General features: G+C 59.4%; 2 protein-coding genes across 5 annotated transcripts; one reads left to right on the plus strand and one right to left on the minus strand.

The window, feature by feature from the left end:
- Positions 1-79: 79 nt before the first annotated feature.
- GARIN5A (golgi associated RAB2 interactor 5A) lies at positions 80-5208 on the minus strand (the record flags this gene model as incomplete). Its single annotated transcript, XM_079723086.1, has 5 exons — positions 80-206; positions 975-1239; positions 4385-4515; positions 4845-5002; positions 5166-5208. The coding sequence occupies 4 exons, from the start codon at positions 5206-5208 to the stop codon at positions 984-986; spliced, it is 588 nt and encodes a 195-aa protein (XP_079579212.1). The 3' UTR covers positions 80-206; positions 975-983.
- A 336-nt stretch (positions 5209-5544) lies between these two features.
- EMC10 (ER membrane protein complex subunit 10) lies at positions 5545-14222 on the plus strand (the record flags this gene model as incomplete). Of its 4 annotated transcripts, none has more annotated exons than XM_079723060.1 (8): positions 5545-5658; positions 6740-6812; positions 7663-7772; positions 8691-8795; positions 9109-9290; positions 9436-9529; positions 10824-11056; positions 13579-14222. In XM_079723060.1, the coding sequence occupies 7 exons, from the start codon at positions 5545-5547 to the stop codon at positions 10926-10928; spliced, it is 783 nt and encodes a 260-aa protein (XP_079579186.1). The 4 variants fall into 4 exon arrangements, with proteins under 4 accessions (XP_079579186.1, XP_079579187.1, XP_079579184.1 ...); XM_079723058.1 differs by lacking the exon at positions 13579-14222 and adding an exon at positions 11781-11990 and having other exon boundaries at positions 5546-5658; positions 10970-11056; XM_079723059.1 differs by lacking the exon at positions 13579-14222 and adding an exon at positions 11781-11990 and having other exon boundaries at positions 5546-5658; positions 10973-11056.
- Positions 14223-23927: the final 9705 nt, after the last annotated feature.

Genomic DNA, 23927 nt, shown 5'->3' on the forward strand with positions numbered 1-23927 from the left:
CAGTGACGATGGGGAAACTGCTCGTGACCAGGTTGTTGGTTCTTAAGTGGCCGATATTTATTAACTTTAATAATTCATCTGTCCGGCCCCGAGGTAGGGTACACTTTGATTTCTGGTCTTTTAGTGACCTCAAAATAATGTTGGAGGAATCAGAGTCCCCAGAGTTCAGAGGTCTGTGGGTCCAGTCTGGCTTCCATGGCTTGAAGCTGGGTACAAGAGAGTCTGTCTCAGAGGCCTTGACTGCGGATGCACCTGCCGTTTTGGGGTGGGTGAGTGGGCCCTCTGTACTTCCTGGGAAGGCCTGGGGAGCAGGGTGTCTCAAGAGGAAGAGGCCCCATACGTTCCAGTGTCCCCACCTTCAAGGGCTGGGGCATTTCCCCTCCCCAGGCCTTACACGGAACTGGCATCTTGTCTGGCTGACTCCACTCCTTCAGGGCCTGGGCACTCACTCCCCAGATTCCACCATGCTAGGTCAAGGGGAACGAGGCTGGGGTGGGGGGATGCCCAGTTAGGAAACCATCATCACCTTTGCTGGTGCGCCAAGGTCCTGCAGACCTAGCCCTGCTTTTGAGAGCCTCCTGTCCTCTGGGTACAGATGCCACACCCTGTCAGGAGTTAGGAGTCTGGGCTCCTGGTCACCTCCACTCTCAGACACAGGCATCCAGATCCCAGGCCCTCCTCCCTCAGTCCCAGGATCCAGGCCCCGGCCCCTCCTCCCTCAGTCCCAGGATCCAGGCCCCGGCCCCTCCCGGCTCAGACCCAGGATCCAGGCCCCCGGCCCCTCCCCCTCAGACCCAGGATCCAGGCCCCGGCCCCTCCCCCCTCAGACCCAGGAGTCCCCGCCCCCAACCTCTCCTCCCTCAGGCCCAGGGTCCAGACCCCCAGCCCCTCCTCCCTCAGACCCAGGAGTCCCGCCCCCAGCCCCGCCCATGTCCCTCTCCCCCCTCCTTGCAGCCCCGCCCTGCTCCGCTCACCTCCTCCGCTCACTTCCTCCTGCTCAGATCCTCGTCCTCGTCGTCCTCCAGCGCCGAGTACTCCTGCGTGAAGGGTACGGCTTCCTGGGCCGAATGGAAGCGCAGGCGGTAGAGCAGCCGCACCCACTGGCCGAACTTGCGGTCGCGGGTCTCCGGCGGGGCCCGCAGCTGCAGGTAGAAGGCGCGGCCGGTGCGGAACTTGACCTTGAGTTGCCAGCGGCTTTCGTCGTGGACGAAGAGCTGGACGAACTGCAAGGGGAACAGCCTGGCGGGCGGAAGGGGCGGCCTCAGAGTCTGATCTTCCCCGGCTCCGCAGCACCCACCCCAGCGCCCCTCTCCCCGCCCGGAAGGATCCTTTTCCACTTTCCCTACCTCTTGCATTTTATCCATCCCCAATTTTCTTCCATACACAGAGCCCATCCGTGTCTCCCGCTGGTCCTCCCTCCTAAAGGCGAAACTCAGATTGCTGCTTACTTGAAATTTCCATTTGTATGTTGGATCGACATCGGACACATAAAATGTCCAACAGCCAAATTCCTGACCTTCCCCCAACCCCAAAGCTGCTCCTCTTCGTCTTCCTCATCTTAACTACATCCTCCCACTTGCTCAGTCAGAAACCGTGGGAGTCGACTTTTTCACATTCTTGGCCAATCCTACCAAATCCTGACGGCTCCACCGTTTAAATGTAGTCATAGTCCGACGATTTCTAAGTCCCTCCACCAGCCGCCCCCGACCCCCGCCGTCCAGCCACCGTAATTTCCCGCCTTCACCCCCAGTCTGTTCCCATGCGGCCGCCAGAGGGCGCCAATCAACACCCGCGTAAAGCAGAGTCTTTGCCTTGACTGCAAGGCCCTGCGGGATTTGCCCCCTTTGTTCCCTCTCTGCCCCCCACCCCCCACTCTCCTCGCTTACTCGGCTCCAGCCATACTGGTCTCACTGTCCCATAAACACCTGCTAGGCTTGGTCCTACCTCAGGACCTTTGCACAGGCCGTTCCCTCTGTCATCCTCCAGCCATCCCCATAGCTTGGCCCCTTCCTCTCTTAGAGAAGATCTGTTTACAACCACTAGCCTATATACTACCACATTCGCCCTTGCAGACCTCCTCATGCCCACCCCCATGCCCCATCTGTCTCCACAGACCTCACCCACTGGGCAAATTGACATCTATTCTGTCTGCTTTTCTCGTAGAAGGTGAGCTTGAGGGCAGAGATTTTTGGTCCAATTTTGTTCAGTGCTGCTTCCGTAGTACCCAGAGCTGACCCACGGTCAGTGCTGAGTGAATGCTTGTGGACTATCTGAATAAAGGAATTGCTCAGGCCCCCAGCCTGATTCAAGGTCCAACAAGGCAGTGGAAGAAACAATCCAGACAGGATGGGTAACTTGGCCCAGATCACACAGCAGGGATTTGAACCCAAGTCTTACCTATGTTCTTAACAACACTGGGTAGCCACATACCACCCCCCTCAGGCCCTGCAAGGCTACCTCTAGAAACTGGTCTTACAGACACCCTTGCAGCTGAGCACATGGATGTCCCCTGCCTGCCACACTGGTTGTCACCCCAAGGCACAGGACACATCAGAGTCCCTCAGTAGGCAACTTGATCTATTAGTATGTTCCCCAAATGGAAGAATAATAGCTGACGTTTCCAAGGCGCATACTCTGTGTCAGGTGCTGTTCCAAGAGTTTTACAGACATTTACTTAGTTTATCCCCTGACAGCCCTGGAAGGTGGGCTCTCCTCTTATCCTCATGTTGCCGATGAGGAAACTGAGGCCCAGACGGGTAGGAAACTTGGCCAAAGACAGTGAAGAAGAGGTGAGGCCAGGATTTGAAACCAGGCCTTCTGAAGGCAGCCATTCGTTTAAGGACATTCCCTATTACATTATCACAGCAAGAGGCTGGATGCAAGCTAGGTGTCCAAGGGGACGGAGTTTGTTGAATTGTGTGTGTCCAGAAATGGATCTGTGTGCACTGGCACAGATCACTAAGGGCTGGAAGCTGGTTAGAAGTGAGGGGCTGGGGGATGTGTCTTGAGGCTGAGTTGGCAGAGCAAGCTCAATGATTTTACTTCGACGGTATGTTTTCTCTGGGGCTGGGAGGGGAGAGTGCTGAAGGAGATGATGAGGGTCAAAGCCCCCTCTCAGCACCATCCTTAGCATCCTTCCAACTGCAGGTTGTGACTCATATGGTGGGATACAATTAGCATTGAAAAGAAAAGGAAGATGGTAGAGAATGTCCCAGTACAAGGTTCCGGCATCAGAATACTGCTTTGTGAAATGTTTTAAACTTATTCGGGGGGGATAAATAAAGGCTGTAAGTGGCATCAAGTTTGTTCAGGTCAGAAGCAGATTCTACCACCAAATGAGTTACATGAAAATTGCAGACAAAGGATTGTGTGAGTGCGTGCGTGTGTGTGTATGACAACGTGGCTCCATCCTTCCTTCCTTCCTTCCCTCCCTTCCTCCGTCCCCCTTTCTTTCATTAACTGTGAGATGTAGCCAAAAAAGTGAAAGCCACCAGCAGAATGTTTCTGGAAATGTACTCTATGCCTGTAAATGTCTTGGTATTTGCAGCTGGAGTTGGAGACAGGAGCCTAGGATGGAAGAAAGGTGTATTTTGTGCTATGTGTGTTTTGTACCTTGGAGTGTTTTTGCATTACTTTTTCAATGAAAAAAACAAAGACCTGAAGGGGCAGTGTGGAGTGTGGCCCAGGAGCTCCAGAATCGTGAGGTCAGCAATCCTGAGGAGACCAAGGTTCTGATCCCAGGCCACCCCTGACCCACTGTGGGACCCTGGGCAAGTGACTCCCCTCTCTGGGCCTCAGTTTTTCTTTTCTTTTTTTTTTTTTTGCGGTACGCGGGCCTCTCACTGTCGTGGCCTCTCCCGTTGCGGAGCACAGGCTCTGGACACGCAGGCTCAGCGGCCATGGCTCACGGGCCTAGTCGCTCCGCGGCATGTGGGATCTTCCCGGACCGGGGCACGAACTCGTGTCCCCTGCCTCCACAGGCGGACTCTCAACCACTGCGCCACCAGGGAAGCCCCTCAGTTTTTCTTATGGATGGGCCTAAGGGGCCCCACCATATGACAGCAGGAGGTCAGAGAAGAGATGATGTGCATGGTCAAGGGGACGCCTGGCATGCAGTAAGTGCTGCATAAATGGTCATTCTCCTGATCCCTGCCAGGGTGTAGCTGAGGACAGTCTCCCTCATGTCTATCTGTCCCTGATTTCTGGCCCCTGTGGATGGCCCTGTCCTTGTTCTCCTGGGTGGACAGTAGCCCAGAGGAGGCTAGCAGCCATCCATGGCTCCTGGCCCTGGAGGTCGTATGGGTGAAAGGAGGTGCTGCAGGGGGCCTATAGGATGCTCAGAGCTGGGGAGGAAGGAGGTCTAGGCTGGGGTGGGGGCAGTCACCCGAAGAGCTGCAGGCGTCCGTTCTCCTTGGCAGGGCCCGCCAGAAGCAACAGGTCTGGGAGTTCCAGGGCTGGACTGGAGGCTGCCACCCCCATGGTGACCTTGTTGGCAACTTCTCCTAACCGGGTCACCTGGGGCCGGGGGTCAGAGGTTAGAAGCCAGATAGATGGGGGGAGGGATTGGGGAGGGATCAGGAATTTTGGTAGGGTTAAGGGTCAGGAACCAAGTAAGTTAACCACCAAGACGGGGATCAGAGATCCTGGGGTCAAAGGTCAAGAGTCATATGGGTATGAAGTCAGGGAAAATGGACCGAGGGAATCAAAGGCCAGGGTTCATAGGGAAGCAGGAATTTCAGGAGGTGGGCATTAGGGGGAGTGATCAGAAATAGGGCGAACAGAGGTTCCCCAAGTCAGGAGGCCGGGGCTCAGGCTTGGGCTCGGAGGGCCCTGGGGCTCCACACCTGCACGAAGTTGCTCTCAAACATGGGTAAATCCCGCAGCTGGTCGAACTCGCCGCTCATGAGATGGCGTTGGAGCCGTCCCGGCCGGTGCGTGGGACAGGCTGGAACCAGGGGGCGTTTTACATGGGCGGCAAAGTTCGCAGGTCTGTTCCAGGAGGCTGAGCTAAGGTCCCCGGGTCAGCCCCGCGCTGAGGGTAGAGGGTTCCCAGCTACCGGTCTCCGTATCGCAGACTCCATCCCTCACCTGATTCCCTCACCTGGTCCAACCCCTCCAGGCCCGGCTCCGCCTCTCACCTGCCATCCCACCTGGTCCCGCCTCACCTGCTCCACCAGGGGCCGGCTTAGGCTCGTGCGCCCTTTTCATCGCAACGCCCCGCCCCTTGGGGGGAGCGGAGGGAGGCGCCCACGGAGAAAACGGGAGGGCGGGACCCTGTGACGTCACAACGCGACGGACAGGGTTTGACTGCGCCACGGAGGAGACGTCCGCGATTGTGGCGTCATCCAAGGGGCGGTGCCCGGAGGCCCGGATGGAGCGGCGGGCCCGCCCCGTGACGTCAGGCCCCGGTAGCGGGCGGGCGCTAGTGCGCAGACGCAAAGAGCCGGCGCAGGCGCACGGGCGACGGGATGCGGGCCGTTCCTCCCGGCGTGCTCCGCGGCGCCCGGCTTACTCCAGCCCCTTGGCTGGTGGGACGGGCCCGAAATGGCCGCGCCCGGCGCTGGGGCGACTCGGCTGCTCCTGCTTTTGCTGATGGCGGCAGCAGCTCCCAGCCGGGCGCGGGGTAGTGGTTGCCGGTCCGGGGCCGCTGTGCGGGGGGTGAGTGCTTATTCGCTGTGCACATAAGGCGGGGCTGACGGAAAAAGTGGGTCTCGGGCCTTTAGGTCGGTTAAGGTGGGAACGAAGTTGCGCAGGACCGAGGGGGGAGACTGGGTGAAAGAACCGTGGAAAGCGAGGCTGCAGTTCTGCGCATGCATGAGGCCGCACAACTGGGAGAAAGCGAGAGTATAGTTAGGAAGGCTCTAGCTCGTGAATATGCATAAGGGGGCGGGGCTCCTTATGGGATTTTTGCCATCCCCTCTCTGGGCCTTAGTTTCTTATGGATGGGCCTAAGGGGATCCCTAATGGGATCCCTAATCCCATTTTGGGATGGGACTTTGGCACCTGGGCGTTGGGTGCGGTGAAAACGAGGCTGCACCGAAAGAGAAGTTTGGGGCAAGAACTTCCTTAACGCTAGGGATCCGCCGTCATGAATATGTTTGAGGAGGTGTGGCCCGGGTGGAATCTTGGCGAATCAGACGTCGGGGTGGCTAAAATTAAAGAGGCGGGGGGGGGGTGGGTGGCTCTCGGAGGAGTTCCGCCTCCCGAATATGCATGAGGAGGGCGGGATCTTGAGCTCGCGGATTAAAATCTGGAACGAGGTAGCGCAGGCTTGAGGGCGTAGAGAGGAGGATGCAGAGTTAGGAGAGGTGTGGAGAGTTGGAGAAAAGGAAGGCATGGAATCCTGAATGTGCTTGAGAGGGGTGGAACTCGGGCGGCATCGTGGCTATTGGGGCCGTGAAGGTGAAAACGAGGTCACTTGGATATTAGCTTGGGAAGGATGCCCTTTAACTCATGAATAGTTATGATGCTAGGTGTGAAAGTGACCTGGAGATAGTTGCCTTGGAAACGAGGTTCCGCTATTTTGCAGGCTCTGGTTTTCTCTGGCCCGTCCAGATCATGAATTTTCATGAAATGGGCGGTTCCCGGTGGAATAGTGGGCAAGCGTCAGTGTTTGGATATGGGTATGAAAATAAGGCTCCTGCCACAGCCTGCGGGTCTGTCTGTCCTGGGGTCCGCGGGTCCTGCCGGACTGAGGGCTCTGATGGTCCTTACCTGGGGCCCTCTCTGTCACCTGCAGGCGGGGGCGGAAGGTCGAGAGGGCGAGGGCTGCGGCGCCGTGGGGCTGCTGCTGGAGCACTCATTTGAGATCGGTGAGTCCAGCAACGTCCTGACCTGGACACTTACCCAGTGCCCTGTGTCAGGAACTTGGGTGCCACCCAGCGTGAGACACGCCATCCATTCACTTACAGCTTTGCACTTGGGAGTGTGTTTGCATTACACTGGGGAGGTGAAGGGCGACGAAGAACAGAAGCTCTGTCTTTGAATACTCCCATACCTGTAAGACAAATGCCAGTTTCAGAAAGGTCAGTATGGCAGTAATAACCTCAGAGCAGACTTTGACCAGTTGCCCCATGCCCTGCCCTAGTGGTTAGATGTATTAACTCAAACATCTGTATTAACTCAGACATCCTCAGAATAGTCATGCAAAATAGGAGGTGTTAGGGATAGCCCCATTTTCCAGAAGAGGAAACTGAGGCGCAGAGGGATACCAGACAAGGTCCTTTTACAAGTGAATGGTAGAGGTGGGACCTTCTCTAAAGCCCAGCTTAAAGTGCCACATTTTAGGCATCCAGACTCCCAGAGCATAGATGTCAGTGTGGCCCAGGGGTTCATAATCGAGTCTGAGTCCCCAAGCTCTGGGGGCACCTGTTTTAAACACTGAAGCTCGGACCCTCTGCAGACCTCCCCAGTCAGACCCCGGCATCTCCCCAAGAAAGCCCGGTGGTTGGGAGCTCCCGAGCTCTGCAGCCCCTGTATTCCACAGCTGGGGAAACTGAGGCCCACTTAAGTCATGTGAGCAACTCTGGGTCACCTGGCAAGGCAGAGGCAGAGCTTCAGAGACACGTGGGGCTGTCCCCAGTTTTTAGGTGGGAAAATGGGGGCTCGGGATGGGGAAGCGACCTGGTCACTGCGAGGGTTGACATCCAGGCTCCCGCACAGATGATAGTGCCCACTTCCGGAAGCGGGGCTCGCTGCTCTGGAACCAGCAAGATGGCACCTTGTCTTTGTCGCAGCGGCAGCTCAGCGAGGAGGAGCGGGGCCAGCTCCGGGTGAGGACGGGACCCCCGGCTCTGCTGGGGCTGGGGGCACGTGCCTCAGAGCACAACACGCGTACTTCGGGGCCTCTGCCTGAGCTGTTTCCTCTGCGCAGCACACCCTCTTCCCCACAGTTTTCATACAGTCAGCTCCTCTCGCTCTGCTAGATTCAGCCAAGATGCTTCACACTTAGTGCAAGATTTGCTTGTGAGGAGAAAGGGCTTCCCACGGTAGCCATGGTTAAGCAGGAGAACGTTCCCTCTCCTGTTGCCCTGCTTTGTGGCCTCCTCAAGGGCTGGGTTCCCCCCAGGCCCGCCTGGGTCCTCCCTAGGGATGGTGTGGGGCTGGCGGGGGTGGGGGGTAGGTTCCAGGCAGCAAGGTAGAGGAAAGGAAGAAGGAGGGCCAGAGGGAACAGCCGGCTTTGGGGGAAAGCTCGAGAGAGCTGCCACAATCCACTTCCACTCCGTCCCTGTGGTCAGTTGGAGCTGCAAGGGAAGCTGGGGACGCAGGCTTTATTCTGGGCAGCTGCGGGCCCCTGGGTGCCAGCGCTGTGGGAGAGATCAGGCTGAGGCCCGCCCTGGCCAGCCTTCCTGCGTGGTGCCCATGTGATTCCTGTCACAGTCACCCACAGAGAGAACTAGCTGCTCATATAACCGGGGAGGTCGGGTGTGGGGCTGGACCCAGACCTGCGGGAAGTGTCCTCGGGACTTACTCTGTCGCTGGGCTGGCCTCTGCTCTTCTCGTGGTGGTCTCCATCCGGGTGGGGCACCCAGTGGGAGGAGTCTTGGGCTTGGCCGGGCCAGGGAGTGGGGAATGCTGGATGGGCGAGACTGGGGAAGGGCCTTCCTGGCTGTGGGCCCAGTGGGTGTCCAGACCAGGTGGGGGCTGGACGCTGTCCCTCTCACTGCCACCCTCCCCTCTCTGCCCTGCAGGATGTGGCAGCGCTGAATGGCCTGTACCGTGTCCGGATTCCACGGCGGCCTGGGGCCCCTGACGGCCCAGAAGCCGGTGGCTACGTCTCCTCCTTTGTCCCCGCGGTGAGTCGGTGCTGAGGTCAGCCCCCATCCTTGCTTTGCCCACCCGCTCTAGCCTGGGTTTTACCCTTTGGCCTCCACTGTTCGTGTTCCAGCATTTAAGGACCTCGCCTTGCCCTCAAGGGTCTCCCGGGCTGGAGGGGGACAATCCAGTTGGTGGGCCCTGGGGAGGCCGTTGCTTCTGCTGGAGGTTGGCAGGGGGCCATGGAGGGCTTTGAAAGATGCTTCGGGGGCCCTGTGGGGTGGGGTGTGGGCGAGGCCTGGGCAGCAGCCCCTGCTGGCCTCCCTCCTCTCACGCCCTCCTCTCCTCCCCCAGTGCTCCCTGGTAGAGTCGCACCTCTCGGACCAGCTGACCCTGCATGTGGACGTGGCCGGCAACGTGGTGGGGGTGTCGGTGGTGACGTTCCCTGGGGGCTGCCGGGGCCACGAGGTGGAGGACGTGGACCTGGAGCTGTTCAACACCTCCGTGCAGCTGCAGCCGCCGGTCCCGGCGCCAGGGTGAGGAGCGGGTGCCGGGCGGGGGCAGAGCCAGCCCTGTCCCCGGCTGGAGCGGCCTTCCGCTGCCCCTCCCCCCACCCTTCCAGGCTGCCGCGGTGCCTCCCGGCCCCTCATCCCCTCCCCTCCTCCTGCCCCCACCCCACAGGCCCGAGACGGCAGCCTTCATCGAGCGCCTGGAGATGGAGCAGGCCCAGAAGGCCAAGAACCCCCAGGAGCACAAGTCCTTTTTCGCGAAATATGTGAGTGGGGTTCTGCCCGCCCCCGGCCCCTTCCCCCCCGGCCCCCCCCCATCCTGAGCCGCCCCTGCCCTGCTGCCCTCGCCCACGGCCCTCCGCTGGGCCTCCTGTGTGGAGGGCCTGCGTGGCTCCTCCGGCGTCTCCGTGCACGTCCTCCTGGCCCCTGGCCTGAGCCAGGGCCTGGACGGAGGGGTGAGGGCTGGAGCCCCGCGCCTGCCCCTGCCGGCGTCAGCTTGTGGTGGTGCTCATGGGGCATCCGGTCTCAGCAAGTGGCCGGCCCGGAGCTGGGCAGTGAGGGGGACTGGGGACAGCCCCGCGGGTGCCCGGGCTGGGGGCAGACGAAGCACAGGCAGTGTCAGGCTTGCCTGTTGGGAGGGAGTGCAGTGAGGAGGGTGTGGTCAAGGGACGGGCAGGGTCCGAGCTTGGAGGAGGCTGGGACCAAGGTCCGGGGGAGAGGATGAGGCCTGAACCAGGCTATGAAGCTGGGGCGTGGGGGCACACGGCAGAGACCTCGAAGGAACAGGGGTTTGGAAAGGAGGGAGTGGGTGGGCTCCACCAGCCAGACCTGGGGGCTGGGTGGAGGGGCTGTGCCGGGAGGTGCCCAGGAGGCTGGGAGCTGGCAGCTGAGGGTGAGCCTGCACCGCTAGAGCAGCTCTTGAGGCCCAGGGCCCTGGGCGCTGGGGGCGCTGGGGCTGGAGGAGGTGGTCCCACCCCAGGCAAGAGCAGGGGGCAGTGGAAGCCAGTGTGGCTGGGCCCTCGGGGCCTCGGGTGGGAGGATGCCGAGCCTGACTGCGCTGAGCGCCGTGTCCGTGGGGCCTTGCTTAGTGTGCCGGGAGCTCCTGATGTCAGGAGAGCCTAACTGCCGAGCTGCGGGGAAACTGAGGCCCAGAGAGGCCGAGAGCTCGCCCACCCCTGGCTCTGCCCTCCCTGCTGGCCGCGGGACGCCACAGCCGCCGCTGGCCCTGACCTGCGCCCCCCTCCCTCCTCAGTGGCATCTCATCCTGGGGGGGGCCGTGTTGCTCACAGCCCTGCGTCCTGCTGCCCCCGGGCTTGCACCGCCACCGCACGAGGCCTGAGTGAGGACCGAGCCCCCTCCCGCCTCCCCCGTCCCTGCACCCCGCCAGCCCTTCCCCAACCCGTAGTGGAGTAGGGGACCTGGGCCCCCTTCCCTCACTGCCTCCCCTCACGCTGGCCCCCGCCTTCCCCACCCTGGGCCGGACACTGCTTATTCTCCCCTCTCTTCTCTCTGTCTTCCTGTTTGTCCGTCTGTCCTTCTGCCATCCTGTCTGGCTCACAGTGGATGTACATCATTCCCGTGGTCCTGTTCCTCATGATGTCGGGAGCACCGGATGCCGGGGGCCAGGGCGGGGGCGGCGGCGGCGGCGGAGGTGGTGGCCGGTGAGGGGCCCAGGGTCCGTGAGTGCCCCGTCCTCTTTCGCTCAGCAGACGCCCTGCCTGCCCAGCGTGCTCGTGTCCTTGGTCATCACAGGAAGGATTTGCCGGCCCCTCCTGTCTCCCTGTCGCATGAGGGTAGGAGAGCGCCCCCTCCCCAGGAGTCCCTTCCCTCTGGGCCTTGGCGTTACTGGTGGTGGGAGGGCGGCGGGTTCTGGGCCCTGCTGCACCCCGCCCTCCCCTGTGGCCCCGCTGTAGCCCCAGAGGCTTCCCTTTGCCACAGAATAGAGCCCAAGCTCCTGGTCCAGCTCTGACCTCACTTCTGGTTCCCCCCACTCCACCCCCTGAGGCCCTGCAGTTTGGGAACATGCCTAGTTCTCTCCAGCTGCTGTGCCTTTGTCGTGGTCTCCTCGCCCTGCCTGGCCAGGTTAGATAATACCCCTAACTTGTCTGACACTGGATTGGCACAGCAGCCTCCTGTCTGTCTGCCCTTGAGGGCACCCTGGGGCTCCTCGCAGCCCAGAGCTGGCACAGAGCAGGGGTGGGCTGGCCACGGGCACCCCCTTTTCCATCCCTCCGTGCAGCCCTGTCCCCTGTTTCGGCCTATATCTGCCCACGGTTCTTAGTGGGAGTTGAGGATTCCTGCCATCAGGATGCCAGACCCTCCCTAGGCTTCTGGGCTTGAAGAAGTGATGTTGAAAGCCAAAACAAACATTTAGTGGAGTCAGGGGCCAGATGATACAAATAGAATCCCTTTCCTGGCCTGGGTATCTTCCCTGGGACTTTGCTGGGTCCTTGCTATCTATCTTCCCTCCTCCTTTTGTCTCTTTAAAAACACTGACAAGGCAACATGTTGAAATAGGTAAACATTTTGGAAAGTTACAACTTGCACCAGCCCAGTGCAACTGTTGACTTGGCTAAGAGGCGGTCAGGATGTACCGGCGCTGCTGAATTCCCCTGGTCACTGTGTGTGTTATTCAGAAACACCAAAAAATGGCCACCATTGTCATGGTAACAGCTGCATCAGGCTCCACGGTGTCTGTGTAGCAGTTTATTAAACTGCCCCCCAAACGTTCAACGTGCAGCTTGCCTCCTGCTTTATGTGGGTATAAATAGCGTGACATCGCGGGGTCTGTCGCTGATCTGCCTCTGGTGTGAGTTGGAATGCCTTCCCGCAGACTCATGACTCGATGTAGAATACCAAGGCGGATCAGAGACTTTTGTGAACAGGGAAAGCAGCCGAGGAAGGTGTGCAGTGGAGTCTCGTCTCCCTGATCACGTGATCATTTTAGTCCGTTGGTCTTCCCTCGCGGAGTGTCTGTGCGGGCACCGACAAGCAGGAACGTGTGTCCCTTGCCCCCTCTTCATGGCACAGGTAACGTGTCCCAGGTGGTACACTGCCCCGGGCTGGCCACGTGCCTCCTGCGCCGTGTCTTCTGCAGTTCCGTCCTTGCCCAGAGAGCGGCCTCCTCGTTCGTGTGCCACCGGAAAGGGACATAGAGCTCGTTCAGCCAGCTCTCCTCCAACTGACTTTCTCACGAAATGCACACGTGACCTAAGTGCACACGTGACCATGGAGCGTGGCAGCGCTATTGGGATTTTCTGAGAACTCTTCTTGTCCTGTGCTCCATGGCAGTATTTGTGTCGTTGAATTCCTCTTGTGATTCTTCTGATACTGCTGAGACCTCTGTGTGCCACCTCCGTCCTCTGATGCCCCTGGACCCTGATCCTGCTGCGCCTCTTCCCTACAGCCCTGTGGGAGCTCAGAGCCCACCCCCTGGGGGGCCAGCCACGCCCCTCTGCACAGTGACAAGCGGCCTGAGAGCCCCAAAGCCTCCCGCTGATTCACATTGCCTTGGTATTTTTTTTTAATTTATTTATTTTATTTATCTTATTTTTATTTTTGGCTGCGTTGGGTCTTTGTTGCTGCGCGCAGGCTTTCTCTAGTTGCGGCCAGCGGGGGCTACTCTTCATTGCGGTGCGCGGGCTTCTCATTGCGGTGGCCTCTCTTGTTGCGGAGCATGGGCTCTAGGCGTGTGGACTTCAGTAGTTGTGGCACACGGGCTCAGTAGTTGTGGCTTGCGGGCTCTAGATCGCAGGCTCAGTAGTTGTGGCGCACAGGCTTAGTTGCTCCGCGGCATGTGGGATCTTCCCAGACCAGGGCTTGAACCCATGTCCCCTGCATTGGCAGGTGGATTCTTAACCACTGCACCACCAGGGAAGTCCCCATTTTGTTATTTTTTAGTGGCTCGAGGTTTGAGGTCTTTGTCAATCTGATTACATTATTTTTATTTATTTATTATTTATTTGGCCATGCCGGGTCTTAGTTGCACGTGCGGGATGTGTAGTTGTGGCGTTCGAGCTCTTAGTTGCGGCATGTGGGATCTAGTTCCCTGACCACGGATCGAACCCAGGCCCCCTGCATTGGGAGCGTGGAGTCTTAGCCACTGGACCATGAGAGGAGCCCCACATTCTTTTTTTCTTAGACTTTTTTTGACTGCTCTCAAGCCAGCAGGGTTACCTTGTGGCATATTCTAGTCAGTGTCTGAGCTCGTGCAGGCTCCCTGGGGCTCTCTTCTGATTAAACTTCTCATCTAATTCTTGCCCATCCCTGGAGAGCTTAGTCACTGTTTCTTTTTTCTTTTTGTTTTTTTTTGCAGTACGCGGGCCTCTCACTGTCATGGCCTCTCCCGTTGCGGAGCACAGGCTCTGGACGCGCAGGCTCAGCGGCCATGGCTCACGGGCCCAGCCGCTCTGCGGCATGTGGGATCTTCCCGGACTGGGGCACGAACCCGCGTCCCCTGCATCAGCAGGCGGACTCTCAACCACCGCGCCACCAGGGAAGCCCTAACTTTAGTATTTTTAAAGAATCTTTGCCACCCCCAAATTGTGCATTGTAGCAGGTAGCTTCTGGAAACAATTCTAGAGGTTTCTTTATTTAGCCCATCAGAGAGACTCCAGGTGAGGATCAGGGGCCAATGACTGGGGCCTCTCTTGCTGTCATCGATTCACCTTTGCTTGCATCCAGCTTCCATTCAGCAAGGTCATTGCAGAGGAAACAAACTCAGTTTGGCCCAATTCCTAGAAATAGGCTCCCTAGCAAATTGTGTAAACCAAATCCCACTCTCCTTCATTTCCCAAAGCAGCGACACGTGCATTTTCATGACAGCGCAGGAGAGAACCTGCCCATAGCATGACTTGAAAACACCCATGAAGTCTGGAGATTTAAGTTGGCAAACCAAGAAGCTTGCTGAGTATGATGTTTATGTATTGGTTAGGAGTAAAGTTTTTAATTTTTACAGAATTTTGCAAATTCTCCCCCTCCTCTCCCCCAGCCCCTCTGCCACCCCCTGGCACTGTCCTTTTTTGTTGGGGTCATTCCCAGTGTTTATTAGAGCTGGGTTGCTGTTTTGTCCTTTGCCAGTAGGTGGTGATGGACGATGACACCCAGTCTGAGAATGCCTCTCAGGCGGTACTGGGGGAGGTCAGGCATCATGCTGACCCATGTGGTCCGTCTCAGTGGAGAGAAGGACCCTAGAGGGGGCACTGTCGATCCTTTGGGAAGGTTGGGGTTCCCATGAAGTCTCTGTCTTAGCAGATGCTGGTCCTCAGGAACACCAGGTGTTTATTTTCTCATCTGTGAAGTGGGGTCGTGTGAGTTCCTCCCAGCCGCTGCTGTGCTTCACGCTGCCTGAGGAAGAGAAGATGGTGGAAGGTTGGGAAGGGGAACGGAGCAGAAAGGCGGCAGCCTCCTCAGCAAGCTCAGGCTGGAGTCCAGGGCTCAGCAGAGTCCAGAAGGAGCAGATTCCCAGCCAACTGTAGGGCGGCCCCACCGTCCTGGCCCTGCCACTTACGTGCTGTGAGTCTTTAGGCAGCTGCTCCCTGCCTCAGCTTGTCCTCTCGTCCTCCTGTGCCTGGGGCAGACTTGATCCCTCCAGGCAGGGTCCAGAGCCCAGGGCAGACAGAAAGAGAGAGAGAAAATGGGTGTCACAAAGGTCCTTCCACCTCGGGGACTCTGGCTTGACAGCCTGGCCCTGGGCTCCCTGGGTTGACTCTGCCATCTGCTCAGAACTTGGAAACCTCAGAGCCCCAAGGGCAGGAGAGGGAAAGGGAGAGAGGAGCCCCTGGAGCCCTTAGGGTGAGGACGCACGGGGGAGGGGATGCTGGGCAGGGCAGGGGCCTCCGGAGACAGAGAAAGAGGAGATGAGAAGACAGATTGGGAGAGGAGAGAAAGGAAAGAAGGAGCGAGCGTGAAAGAAGGTGCAAGGGGCTGGAAAAAGAGAAACTGGAGAGTGAGAAAGAGGAGGGATGAGGAGAAGGAAAGATGCAGCGGGGAGAGAGGAGACGGATGTGAGGAGGGGAGAGGAAGGGAGCAAGTGGAAAAAGGAAAGAGGCAGAGGAGAAACAAGATAGAGAAAGTAGAAGGGAGACAGGAGAGGAGAGAAAGCCAAGGGCAGAGACAGGAGGGGGAGAAAGAAAAGAGGGAGACGGGGAGGCTGGAGGAGAGAAGAGATGGGACGAAGCGGGGAGAGAACCGCTCAGGAGACAGACCCGAGAGGAGGGGAGGAGCCGGGAGAGAAGCAAGCGGAGAGAGAAGGGGTGTGAGCCCTGGGGAGGTTCCCAGAGAGCCGGGGGGGAAAAGAGGGAGAGATTCAGGGAGAGCAGAGAGGGAGGGGAGGAGAGACCGAGGGAGAGAGAAAAGGATGGACGGGAGACGGTAAAAAGATGAGAAGAGAATGAGTGAGTGTGTGTGTATATGTGTGTAAGAGAACGGGTGTGAGAGACGGCATGGAGAGAGACGGAGAGAGGCAGAGAGAGTGGGAGAGGAGGAAAGGAGAGAGAAAAGGATGGAGGGAGGGGGGAGAGAGGAGGAGGGAAAGGGAGAGAGGCGTCCCGCCCGTGCCCCCCACACACGCACTCTTGGAGGCCAAGGGGAGGGGCGGAGGGAGGGGGAGGTCCAGGCTGAGGAGAGGATGGAGGGAGGCCAGCGGGGAGGCACGTGGTGGAAAGAAGGGACCGGGGGACACGGAGGAAATGAGAAAAGGGGAAGGTGAGGCGAGACTAGGCTGCAGCGCGAGGCCAGGAGGCGCCGGGAGGGGTGGGCGGTGGCTCTTCAGACCCCAGCCCGGCCCACGGAGGACAGTCTCCCTCCTCGACACCCGGGCGGCCACCCCGAGGGCATTTGGTGACTGAGTGAGAGAAGAGAGTGACAGCAGGGAAAACAGAACAAAGCCGAAGGTGTGACAGGAAAGAGCCAGGTGAATAAAGGGGAGAGAAGGAATGGGGCTCAGAAAGGAGGAGGGGGGAGAGAGGGAGAGACAGAGAGGGAGACAGGAGGGAAGGGAAGCTTTGCCCCCTGTCGAGTGATAGCGCGCCAAGTCACGGGACAGTGTCCCCGTGTCCCAGTTAACGATGAGCTGCAGACGGCAAAAACGTGCAGCTGATGGTCCCAGGACCTGGCAGGACATGAAATGAATTCCGTAAGCTGTGAAACATTAATCACAGGACCGTCTGTTCCGAGACAGGATAAAAATACCACCAGCGCGGGGAGGCAGCCGTCCCGCCCCCGTCGGTTACCGCACGGGCCTCCCCAGCTGCGGGAGTCGAGCAAGGACGGGACGGGGACGGGGGACGGGGGGCGGGGAGAGCAGGGAGGGGGAGGCGCTGCGAGCCCCAGGTGTGTGGGAGCAGGTGTGGGAGAAAGAGACCATGAGAGACCGAGACGAGGCAAGCGGTGAGGGCTGAGGGGGCGGTTGGCCGCTCACGCCGGGGAAGGGAGGGCACAAGGACAGGGTGGTAGAAAGGGCAGCGCCGGGAGAGAGGCGGGGGGGTCGGGTAGACGGCGGAGGAGAGAGTCAGGAGTGAAAAGCCGATGGAAAGAAGATACAAGGAAACTGAGGGAGAGCGAGGGCAGGAGATAGGAGCCCCTGTGGGGAGACGGGAGGAGCCGAGAGGCTGGTGTGAGCGGTAAATGTGAGGAATAGGGGCGAGGCGAAGGGGACAAGGGTAGAGAGAGGAGACCCAGCAGCAGCCGAGGAAGGGGGAGCGGAGGGCCAGCCCGAGAGCCCAGAGCGGGAAGCCCAGGACTGGGGGCTCCGCACCCCATCCCCATCGGGGATAGGAGGATGGACGGGGTGGGAGCCAGGAGCGGGGGGCGGGGCAAAGGCCGAAGGAAAAGCAGAAGGGCTTCCAGAAAGGCCGAGAGTGACAGCGCAGGGGAGTCAAGCTGGGGCTGCGGCGGAGGAAGGTGTAAAGGACGGATAGGAGCGCGGTTTAAGGAAGAGAAGTTGGCGGGGGGAGGAGCGTGGGTGTGTGTGATTCAAAGAGGGAGAAACTGAGGATCAGGGTGAAAGACAAGGGTGAGAGGAAGGAAACCTATGAGCGGGTGGCTGTGGAGAGACGGACAAACGGACAGAAGGTCGAGACAGATCAGAGGGGGGAGGAGGAAGTGGGGGGAGGAGGGGGAAGAGGAGGAGCGGCAGCACGGAGGAAGAATGAAAAGGACCTGATGGAGGAGGTGCGCGCGAAGGAAACGCAGCACAGTGCGAGGGAGGCCCTTTCAGGCAGGACGATGTGGTGCCAAGAGAAACTGACGGGGCAGAGGCAGAGGAGGTGTGTGAGAGACAGGGCCAGGAGAGAGAGAGAAAGAAGGTGGAGCGAGAGGTGCGGAGAGAAAGCGGTCCAGAAAATGGGAGGGAGGGGAGAAGGAGCTAGTGAGAGAGAGAGAGATTGGAAATCGGAGGGAGGTCCAGAGAACGGGGCGGGGGGTGGGGGAGGGCGCCGAGGCTCACGGAGGGAGGGAGACACGGGGGGCCGAGTGCGGGCGATTCTCCCCCCCGCCTGAGCCTCAGTTTCCTCAGCTGCTTCTCGCGGGCGGGGGCGGAGCAGAGCGCGCAGGGAGGTGGGGGAGGGGGCCACGAGGGCGACAAGTCGGGACTCAACGAGCAGAAGCAGCGTCAGCGCCCCTCCCCCCTCCCGTGGGCAGGTTCTAGCACCGTCTATCCTACTTTCCCTCCTGGTCTCCTTTAGTCACACCTCCCTCCTCCGCCCTAGGGAGTGGCTATTGTGATCCACATTTTTTTTCCCCAAATGAGGAAATCCAAATGGAGCCCCAGTGGGTCATCAGCTCGCGGCGCCCAGCAGCATGAGGTGAAGATGATGGGCCCCTTCTACTGCCGTGGCGGCTGAGATCGCTGCCTACCTCCCTTCCGTCTGGAAAAATTGAGAGCTTCCGCTGCAGAGAAGGGAGAGGAGGGGGCAGGGGAGAACACAGGGTCTAAAGAGAGGCAGTAGCGTGTGTGAACTGCCCAGCACGCAGTTGGTGCTTAATTAGTGCCCCAACCCTTTCCTGGTGGAGGACGCGGAGAGCAGGAAGGGAGAGGAGAGGCGATAGAGAGGAAGGGAAAGGGGGAGGGAGAGTGGGAGGAGGGTACGCTGGGTTTATGAAGAGCCTGGCACACAGCTGGTGCTCAATCAATGCCCATTCATTCCCTTCATCAGGAGAGAGGAGCCAAGTCAGAAAGGAAGTGAAGAAACCACCACAGAGGAGAAACGGGAGGAAAGACAGCCAAAGGGGGGAGGGCCAGGGGTGGAAATAGCTAGGCATACGGTTGGTGCTCTTAAGTGTTAGTTCTCTTCCCGGGAGAAAGACGACAGGAAGAAAAGGAGCGGGGAGGGGAAACGCCAGCAGAGAGAATGAACAGGAGAAGCTGTGCTGGAAGGAGACAGTGTAGGTAAAGCAGTGGCCATACAATAGGCACTTAATAAATGCCCGTCCCCCTTCCTGGCAGCGAGCAGAGGAGGCAGCCAGGAGGAGGAAAGCAAGCAGAGAGGGAGAGAGAAGGGAGCGCAGGGCCTATGAGGCAAGCCGGGACAGACAGCTGATAGGAGTAGCACACAGCAGGCGCTCAGTACATGCCCAGTTCCTCCCCCAGGAGAGAGCTGGCAGGGCAGAGAGGAAGGGGAGAAGCTGGAGGAGAGCAGGAACCAGGGAGAAGAGAGGAAATGAGGAAGAGACCTTGCGAGTGTGTGGGTGAGGCACACAGGAGGTGCTCAATGAGTGCACACTGTCTTCCTTGGAACAGAAAGCAAACGAGGAAGAGGAAGACACTGGTGAGAGGAAGGCTGGCCGAGGAGGCGATAGGATGCAGCAGAAGGGAGGAGGTGATGTCAGAGGAGGCAGTTCCGGCAAATCCTGGGGCACATAGAGGTGCTTGGTTAATGCTCGTTCCCTGCCCCGAGGAAGGCCCAGAGAACACAGGGAGGGAGAAGCTGGCAGAATGAGCGGGGCAGGGAGAAAGAGGCACGAGACGATGAGGTGGGGTGTTCATTGCCTGGCATACAGTAGGTGCTCCATAATTGCTTGTTTTCTTCCCCCAAGAAAGGGGAGACAGCAGAAAATAAGGAAAAGTCAGAGATGAAGGAATAGGGAGAATCGAGGGGGAGGGGGAGTGGAAGGAAATTACCAGGCACACAATAGGTGCTCTATAAATGCCCAGTTCCTCTCCTGGCAGAGAGCAGAAAGGAGCAGAGGACAGTAGAAACCACGGGTCAGTGGAGATGAGAGGGCGAGAGGAGAACAGAGAAAGCACAAGCAATTGCTTGGTATACCATAGGTACTCAATAAATGTGTGTTCCTTGCCTTGGCAGAGAGCCCAGAAAGACAAGGAGAGACAGGGGAGGAAGACGGTGTGAGGAAGGGTGAGATGGTGTGTAAACTGCCCGGCACACAGTAGGTCCTCAATATATGTTCATTCCCTCCCCTAGGACGGAGCAGAGTCAGAAAGGAGAGGAGATGAATAGAGAAGGAAGGAAAGAATTGGGGGAGAAAAGCGTGTCTATGATAAGAGAGGAGACAGGGTTTGTAAATTCCCTCGCACACAGTAGGTGCTCAATAAATGCCCATTTCCTTGCAGGAGAGACCAGGCAGATCAGGAAGAAGGGAAAGGAAACAGGGTGGAAGGGACAGGAGAGCAAAAGGAGTGTAAGGTGCAGAGACAGTGTATGGGAATTGCCTGGCAAACACTAGGAACTTAATAAATGCCCACCTTTTCCAAGGAAGGGAGCCAGAAGCCCAGGAAGAACAAGCAGAGGGCACAGAGGAAGGGACGGGGGAGACAAGAGGGTGTCAGAAGGGGCACGGAGGCATTTCAGGTACATCCAGCAGGTGCTCCATAAATGCCTGTCCCCTTCCCCGGCGGAGCAGAAAGCAGGCTGGGAGTGGGCAGAGACCCCAGAGGGGGGCTGGAAGGAGGAAGTCGAGGGAGGAGGGGGAGTCTGAGGGTGGAGGCCAAGGCCAGGCTTCTGGTGGCTGCCCCTCCCCCCCAACGCTGGGGCCCAGCCAGCCCAGCCCCCAGCTGCCCCAACAGAGTCAAGGCCCTGTCAGGACAAGGGCCCGTTGTCTGGGGCCTGGCACCGCCTGGCGGGAGGGGGAGGGGGCTGCCCAGCCCAGTCTGCCGTGTCTGGGGGATGCGGGGCACCGTCTAATCTCTGTCTCTCGGCCTCCCAGTCTCTCTCCGTGTCTCTGCATCTCCCTGTCTCTGAGATGGAGATGTCGCCCCGTCTCACTCTCTGTGTTTCTCTACGTATCTAGGTCCTGCTGTCCCACTGGCTCTCCTCCCACCTCTGAGTCTATGGCCCCCATCCCGGTCTGTCTCTCTGTCTCTGAGTCCCTGTCTCTTGCTGTCTCTGGGTCTCCCTCTGCATCCATCTCTCGGTTTTTCTCCCCATCTCCTCCATCTGTCTCTCAGCCTCCGTTTCTTGCCGTCTCTGGGAGGGAGGAACCCCGACCCTGACCCCAGCCCCGGGTTCCCGACCTCCACCCACCTGGGTTCAGGGCCGGGGTGCTGAGCTCAGAGGCAGAGGAGTGAGAAAGGAAAAGAGGCGAGAGGAGCGGAGAGGTGAGGACAGAAACAGCTTTATTCAGCAGAAACCGCAGCAGAGGCCCCAGGCGGCCTCCATCCGGGGCGATGGAGAGGTAGGGTCAGAGAGAGACGGGGAGAGAAAGTCAGGGAGAGGCACAGAGACAGAGACAGGGAGCGATTGAGAGAGACCAAGAGAGAAGTGAGGAGAGAGAGAGACACACACACACACAGGGAAGAAGGGAGAGAGACGGGCGGAAGGGTCAGAGATGGGGAGACAGAGACGGACAAAGAAATAGAGACAGGAGAGAGACACAGAAAGAGATGAAGAGATTAGATAGACATGGGAAGACAGAGACGAGAGAGAGAGGATGGGGCAAGAGAGAGAAAGAAGGACAGAGGCAGAGTTAGGAACAGGATGGGGAGAAATGGAGAGCGGGAGGGTCGGAGATCGGAAGAGACAGAAAGACAGATGGAGAGATGAGAGGGAGAGAGATGACAGAGAGAGAGAGAGATGGGAGACGGGAGAGCCGGAGGGGCAGCTCTGTGCGGGCGGGACGCGGGGAGGCAGGAAGGAGCGCGGCCCCTCTCACCTGGCATCGCTGGCGGCCACCCCCCAGGGCCCGACCGGGTGATTTAAGGGGTGCCCTGGGGGCGGGGCTGCACCCCTCACTGCCTTATCTGGCTAGCCCTGGGCTCCGAGAGCTAAATTGGGCCTCAGCTGTCAGCACCCGGGGGCACGGGACAGCTGTCACCTCCCCCTGCACCTTCCGCCTGACCGGCCCCCTCCTTCCCTCCTGCAACCAGGCCGGCACTGAGAGGCCCCTGGGGCCCTGCGTGGGGCGCCCCCAAAGGGCAACCGGGGATCCCCAGGAGCCCCCGCCAACCGATGCTCTGGGACCAGCCTGGCTGGGCACCCTGGGACAAGGGACAGCCTGACTCAGGCTTGTGAGAAGTGGGGTGGCCCCAGCAGGTGGGGGCTTTCGAGGCTGCATGGGCCCCTCTGCACCCACCATAAGGGGCAAACAGTAAGCGCTCAGTCCGTGCGCTGGCCCAGCCTGCAGAGCAGGAGGGGTTAGCGCCTGGTGGGGGGGCTGGGAGCAGGAGGAGGGAGGCTGCAGGGACCCCCACGCCCCCTGCCCAGGTCCCACCCTTGCCCTCTGGGCTCCCGCTCTGACCATATTAGGCCGCCACTGAGAAGGCACCAGGAATAGAAACACTCAGGGAGCCCCGCCAGGCTGTCTGGGACCGGATGGGACAGGCGACAGGCACAGGGGGCAGGAGGGGCCCCCAGAAGCTGAGAGCGACACGGAGAGACAGAAACACCCAGAAAGAGAGCCCAAGAGAGGGACCCGAAGGGAGGGACAGAGGGAGTCAGAGACTGGGCGGGTGTGGGGGGCACCCCCGAGCTGGGGTGTCCCGGGACCCCAGCAGTTTCCCCTCACGTGCTGCTTGACTTTTCACTTTACAAGTTGCCCTTTGACCTCTGAGGTCTTGGGAACCGGAACCCGCCAAGCCCAAGTGCCCCCATCACCACGGGTCAGCGTGTCCTGCCGGCGCCTGCTCCCCGCCTTCTTTCTTGTGTCCCTCTCAGAATTTACTGTCTGCGTGGAGCACAGCCTGAGGCAGCTCGGGGAGACGCCCCAGCTGGGGCCCTGCCTGCCTCTCCCTGCCCACGGCCTCCCTGTGCCTCCAGGTCCTCCATATGTGCCCGCCACCTAATGGGGGGCCCCTCTTTTGCCCGTTTCTCCCCCACAGTTTTAGGCCCATGACCCCTAAAACCGTCTCCTGGGTCCCTGACCCTGGTCCTCCTCCCCTGATGTCACCCGGCCTGTCACACTCCTTACATCCCCTTGAGCTCAGCGTGTCCCCCACACCCACTCCTCCTACCTCGGTCCCATCTGTTGGGGTGGCCCTACTGTCCCCCAGGTCCCAGGGCCAGACACCGGGTACCTCCTTCCCTGCCCCTCTCCCTCACCCCCAGAGCCTGCCCCGATTCTCTTGTCACCCCCACTCTACCCCCAGGGTCCTGAACTCAGGCCCTGACTTGTCCTCTCCCATTGGGACCCTCAGCCTCCTCCTGGGCCTCCCAGCCTCCAGCCTTCCCCCACGTGGCCGCAGAGGGTCTTTCTGCACCCAGGACCGACCTGCCCCCCCTGCTCACAGCCCTACCCATTCCCCTGGACCAGGTCCAGCCCCTCAGCTGCTCTTGGAGGCCCTGTGGGCTGTGGACCTGCCAGGATCCACCCTTATCTCTTTATCGCCTCCTCAAATAGCTACTGGAGAAATCATCTCCCTCAACATTCCAGGTCTCAATCTGGGCTGTTTCTAATTCTGGAATGGGCCCTCCCTCCCTTCCCACTGGCTCCCTGGAGAACGCCCCTCAGCCAGCTCCCCCAGGACCCCTCATCTTCCTGTGGCCCCCCACTTTGTCCCATGGGACCCCTGTTAAAACACCCCACCACTGGGACTGGGGGTCTTTACATCCATCCCCTTGTGTCTTCCTCCCAGCCTGAGAGCTGAGGACGGCAAGCATCCAGCTGCACAGGCCAGACCCGGAGGGACAGGGGGCCCTGGGGGAAGGGTACAGGACAGGATGGGGGGCTGCTCAGGGGAGACTGTGGAGAGGACACCCAGTGGGAGTCTGTCCTTCCTCTGCTCAAATCCCAGTGGCCACTATCTTCCCTCTCCGTCACCTCTCCACCCTCTCTCTCCCTCAGCTCCAGCCACACCAGCATGCCTCAGGACCTTTGCACTGCCTGTTGTCTGCCTGGAATGCTGCTCCTGCAGACCTCTCCGTGCCTGCCTCTCTCCCTCCCCTTCTTCCAGTCTTTGCTCAAACACCTCCTCAGCAACACCTTCCACTGCCCTGAGGAATTCTACGCTGTGTTCCTTTTCCTGGTGTTCCTTTCCCTGGCTGCTCTAGCAAACGTAGTGGCTTCTAACAACACACATTGATTCTCTTACATTTCTGGAGGTCAGAGTCCAAAATTGAGTCTCACTGGGTTAGAGTCAAGGTGTGGGCAGGGCTGGTTCCTTCTGGGGGCCTGGGGGAGAATCCGTTTCCTTGTGTATTTCACCTCCTAGATAGAGGCTGCCTGCATTTCCTGGCCCGTGACCCCTCTTGTCTCAAAGCGCCCCGCTCCGTG

The sequence above is a fragment of the Hyperoodon ampullatus genome, assembly GCF_949752795.1.
Source record: "Hyperoodon ampullatus genome assembly, chromosome: 18".
NCBI lineage: Eukaryota > Metazoa > Chordata > Mammalia > Artiodactyla > Ziphiidae > Hyperoodon > Hyperoodon ampullatus.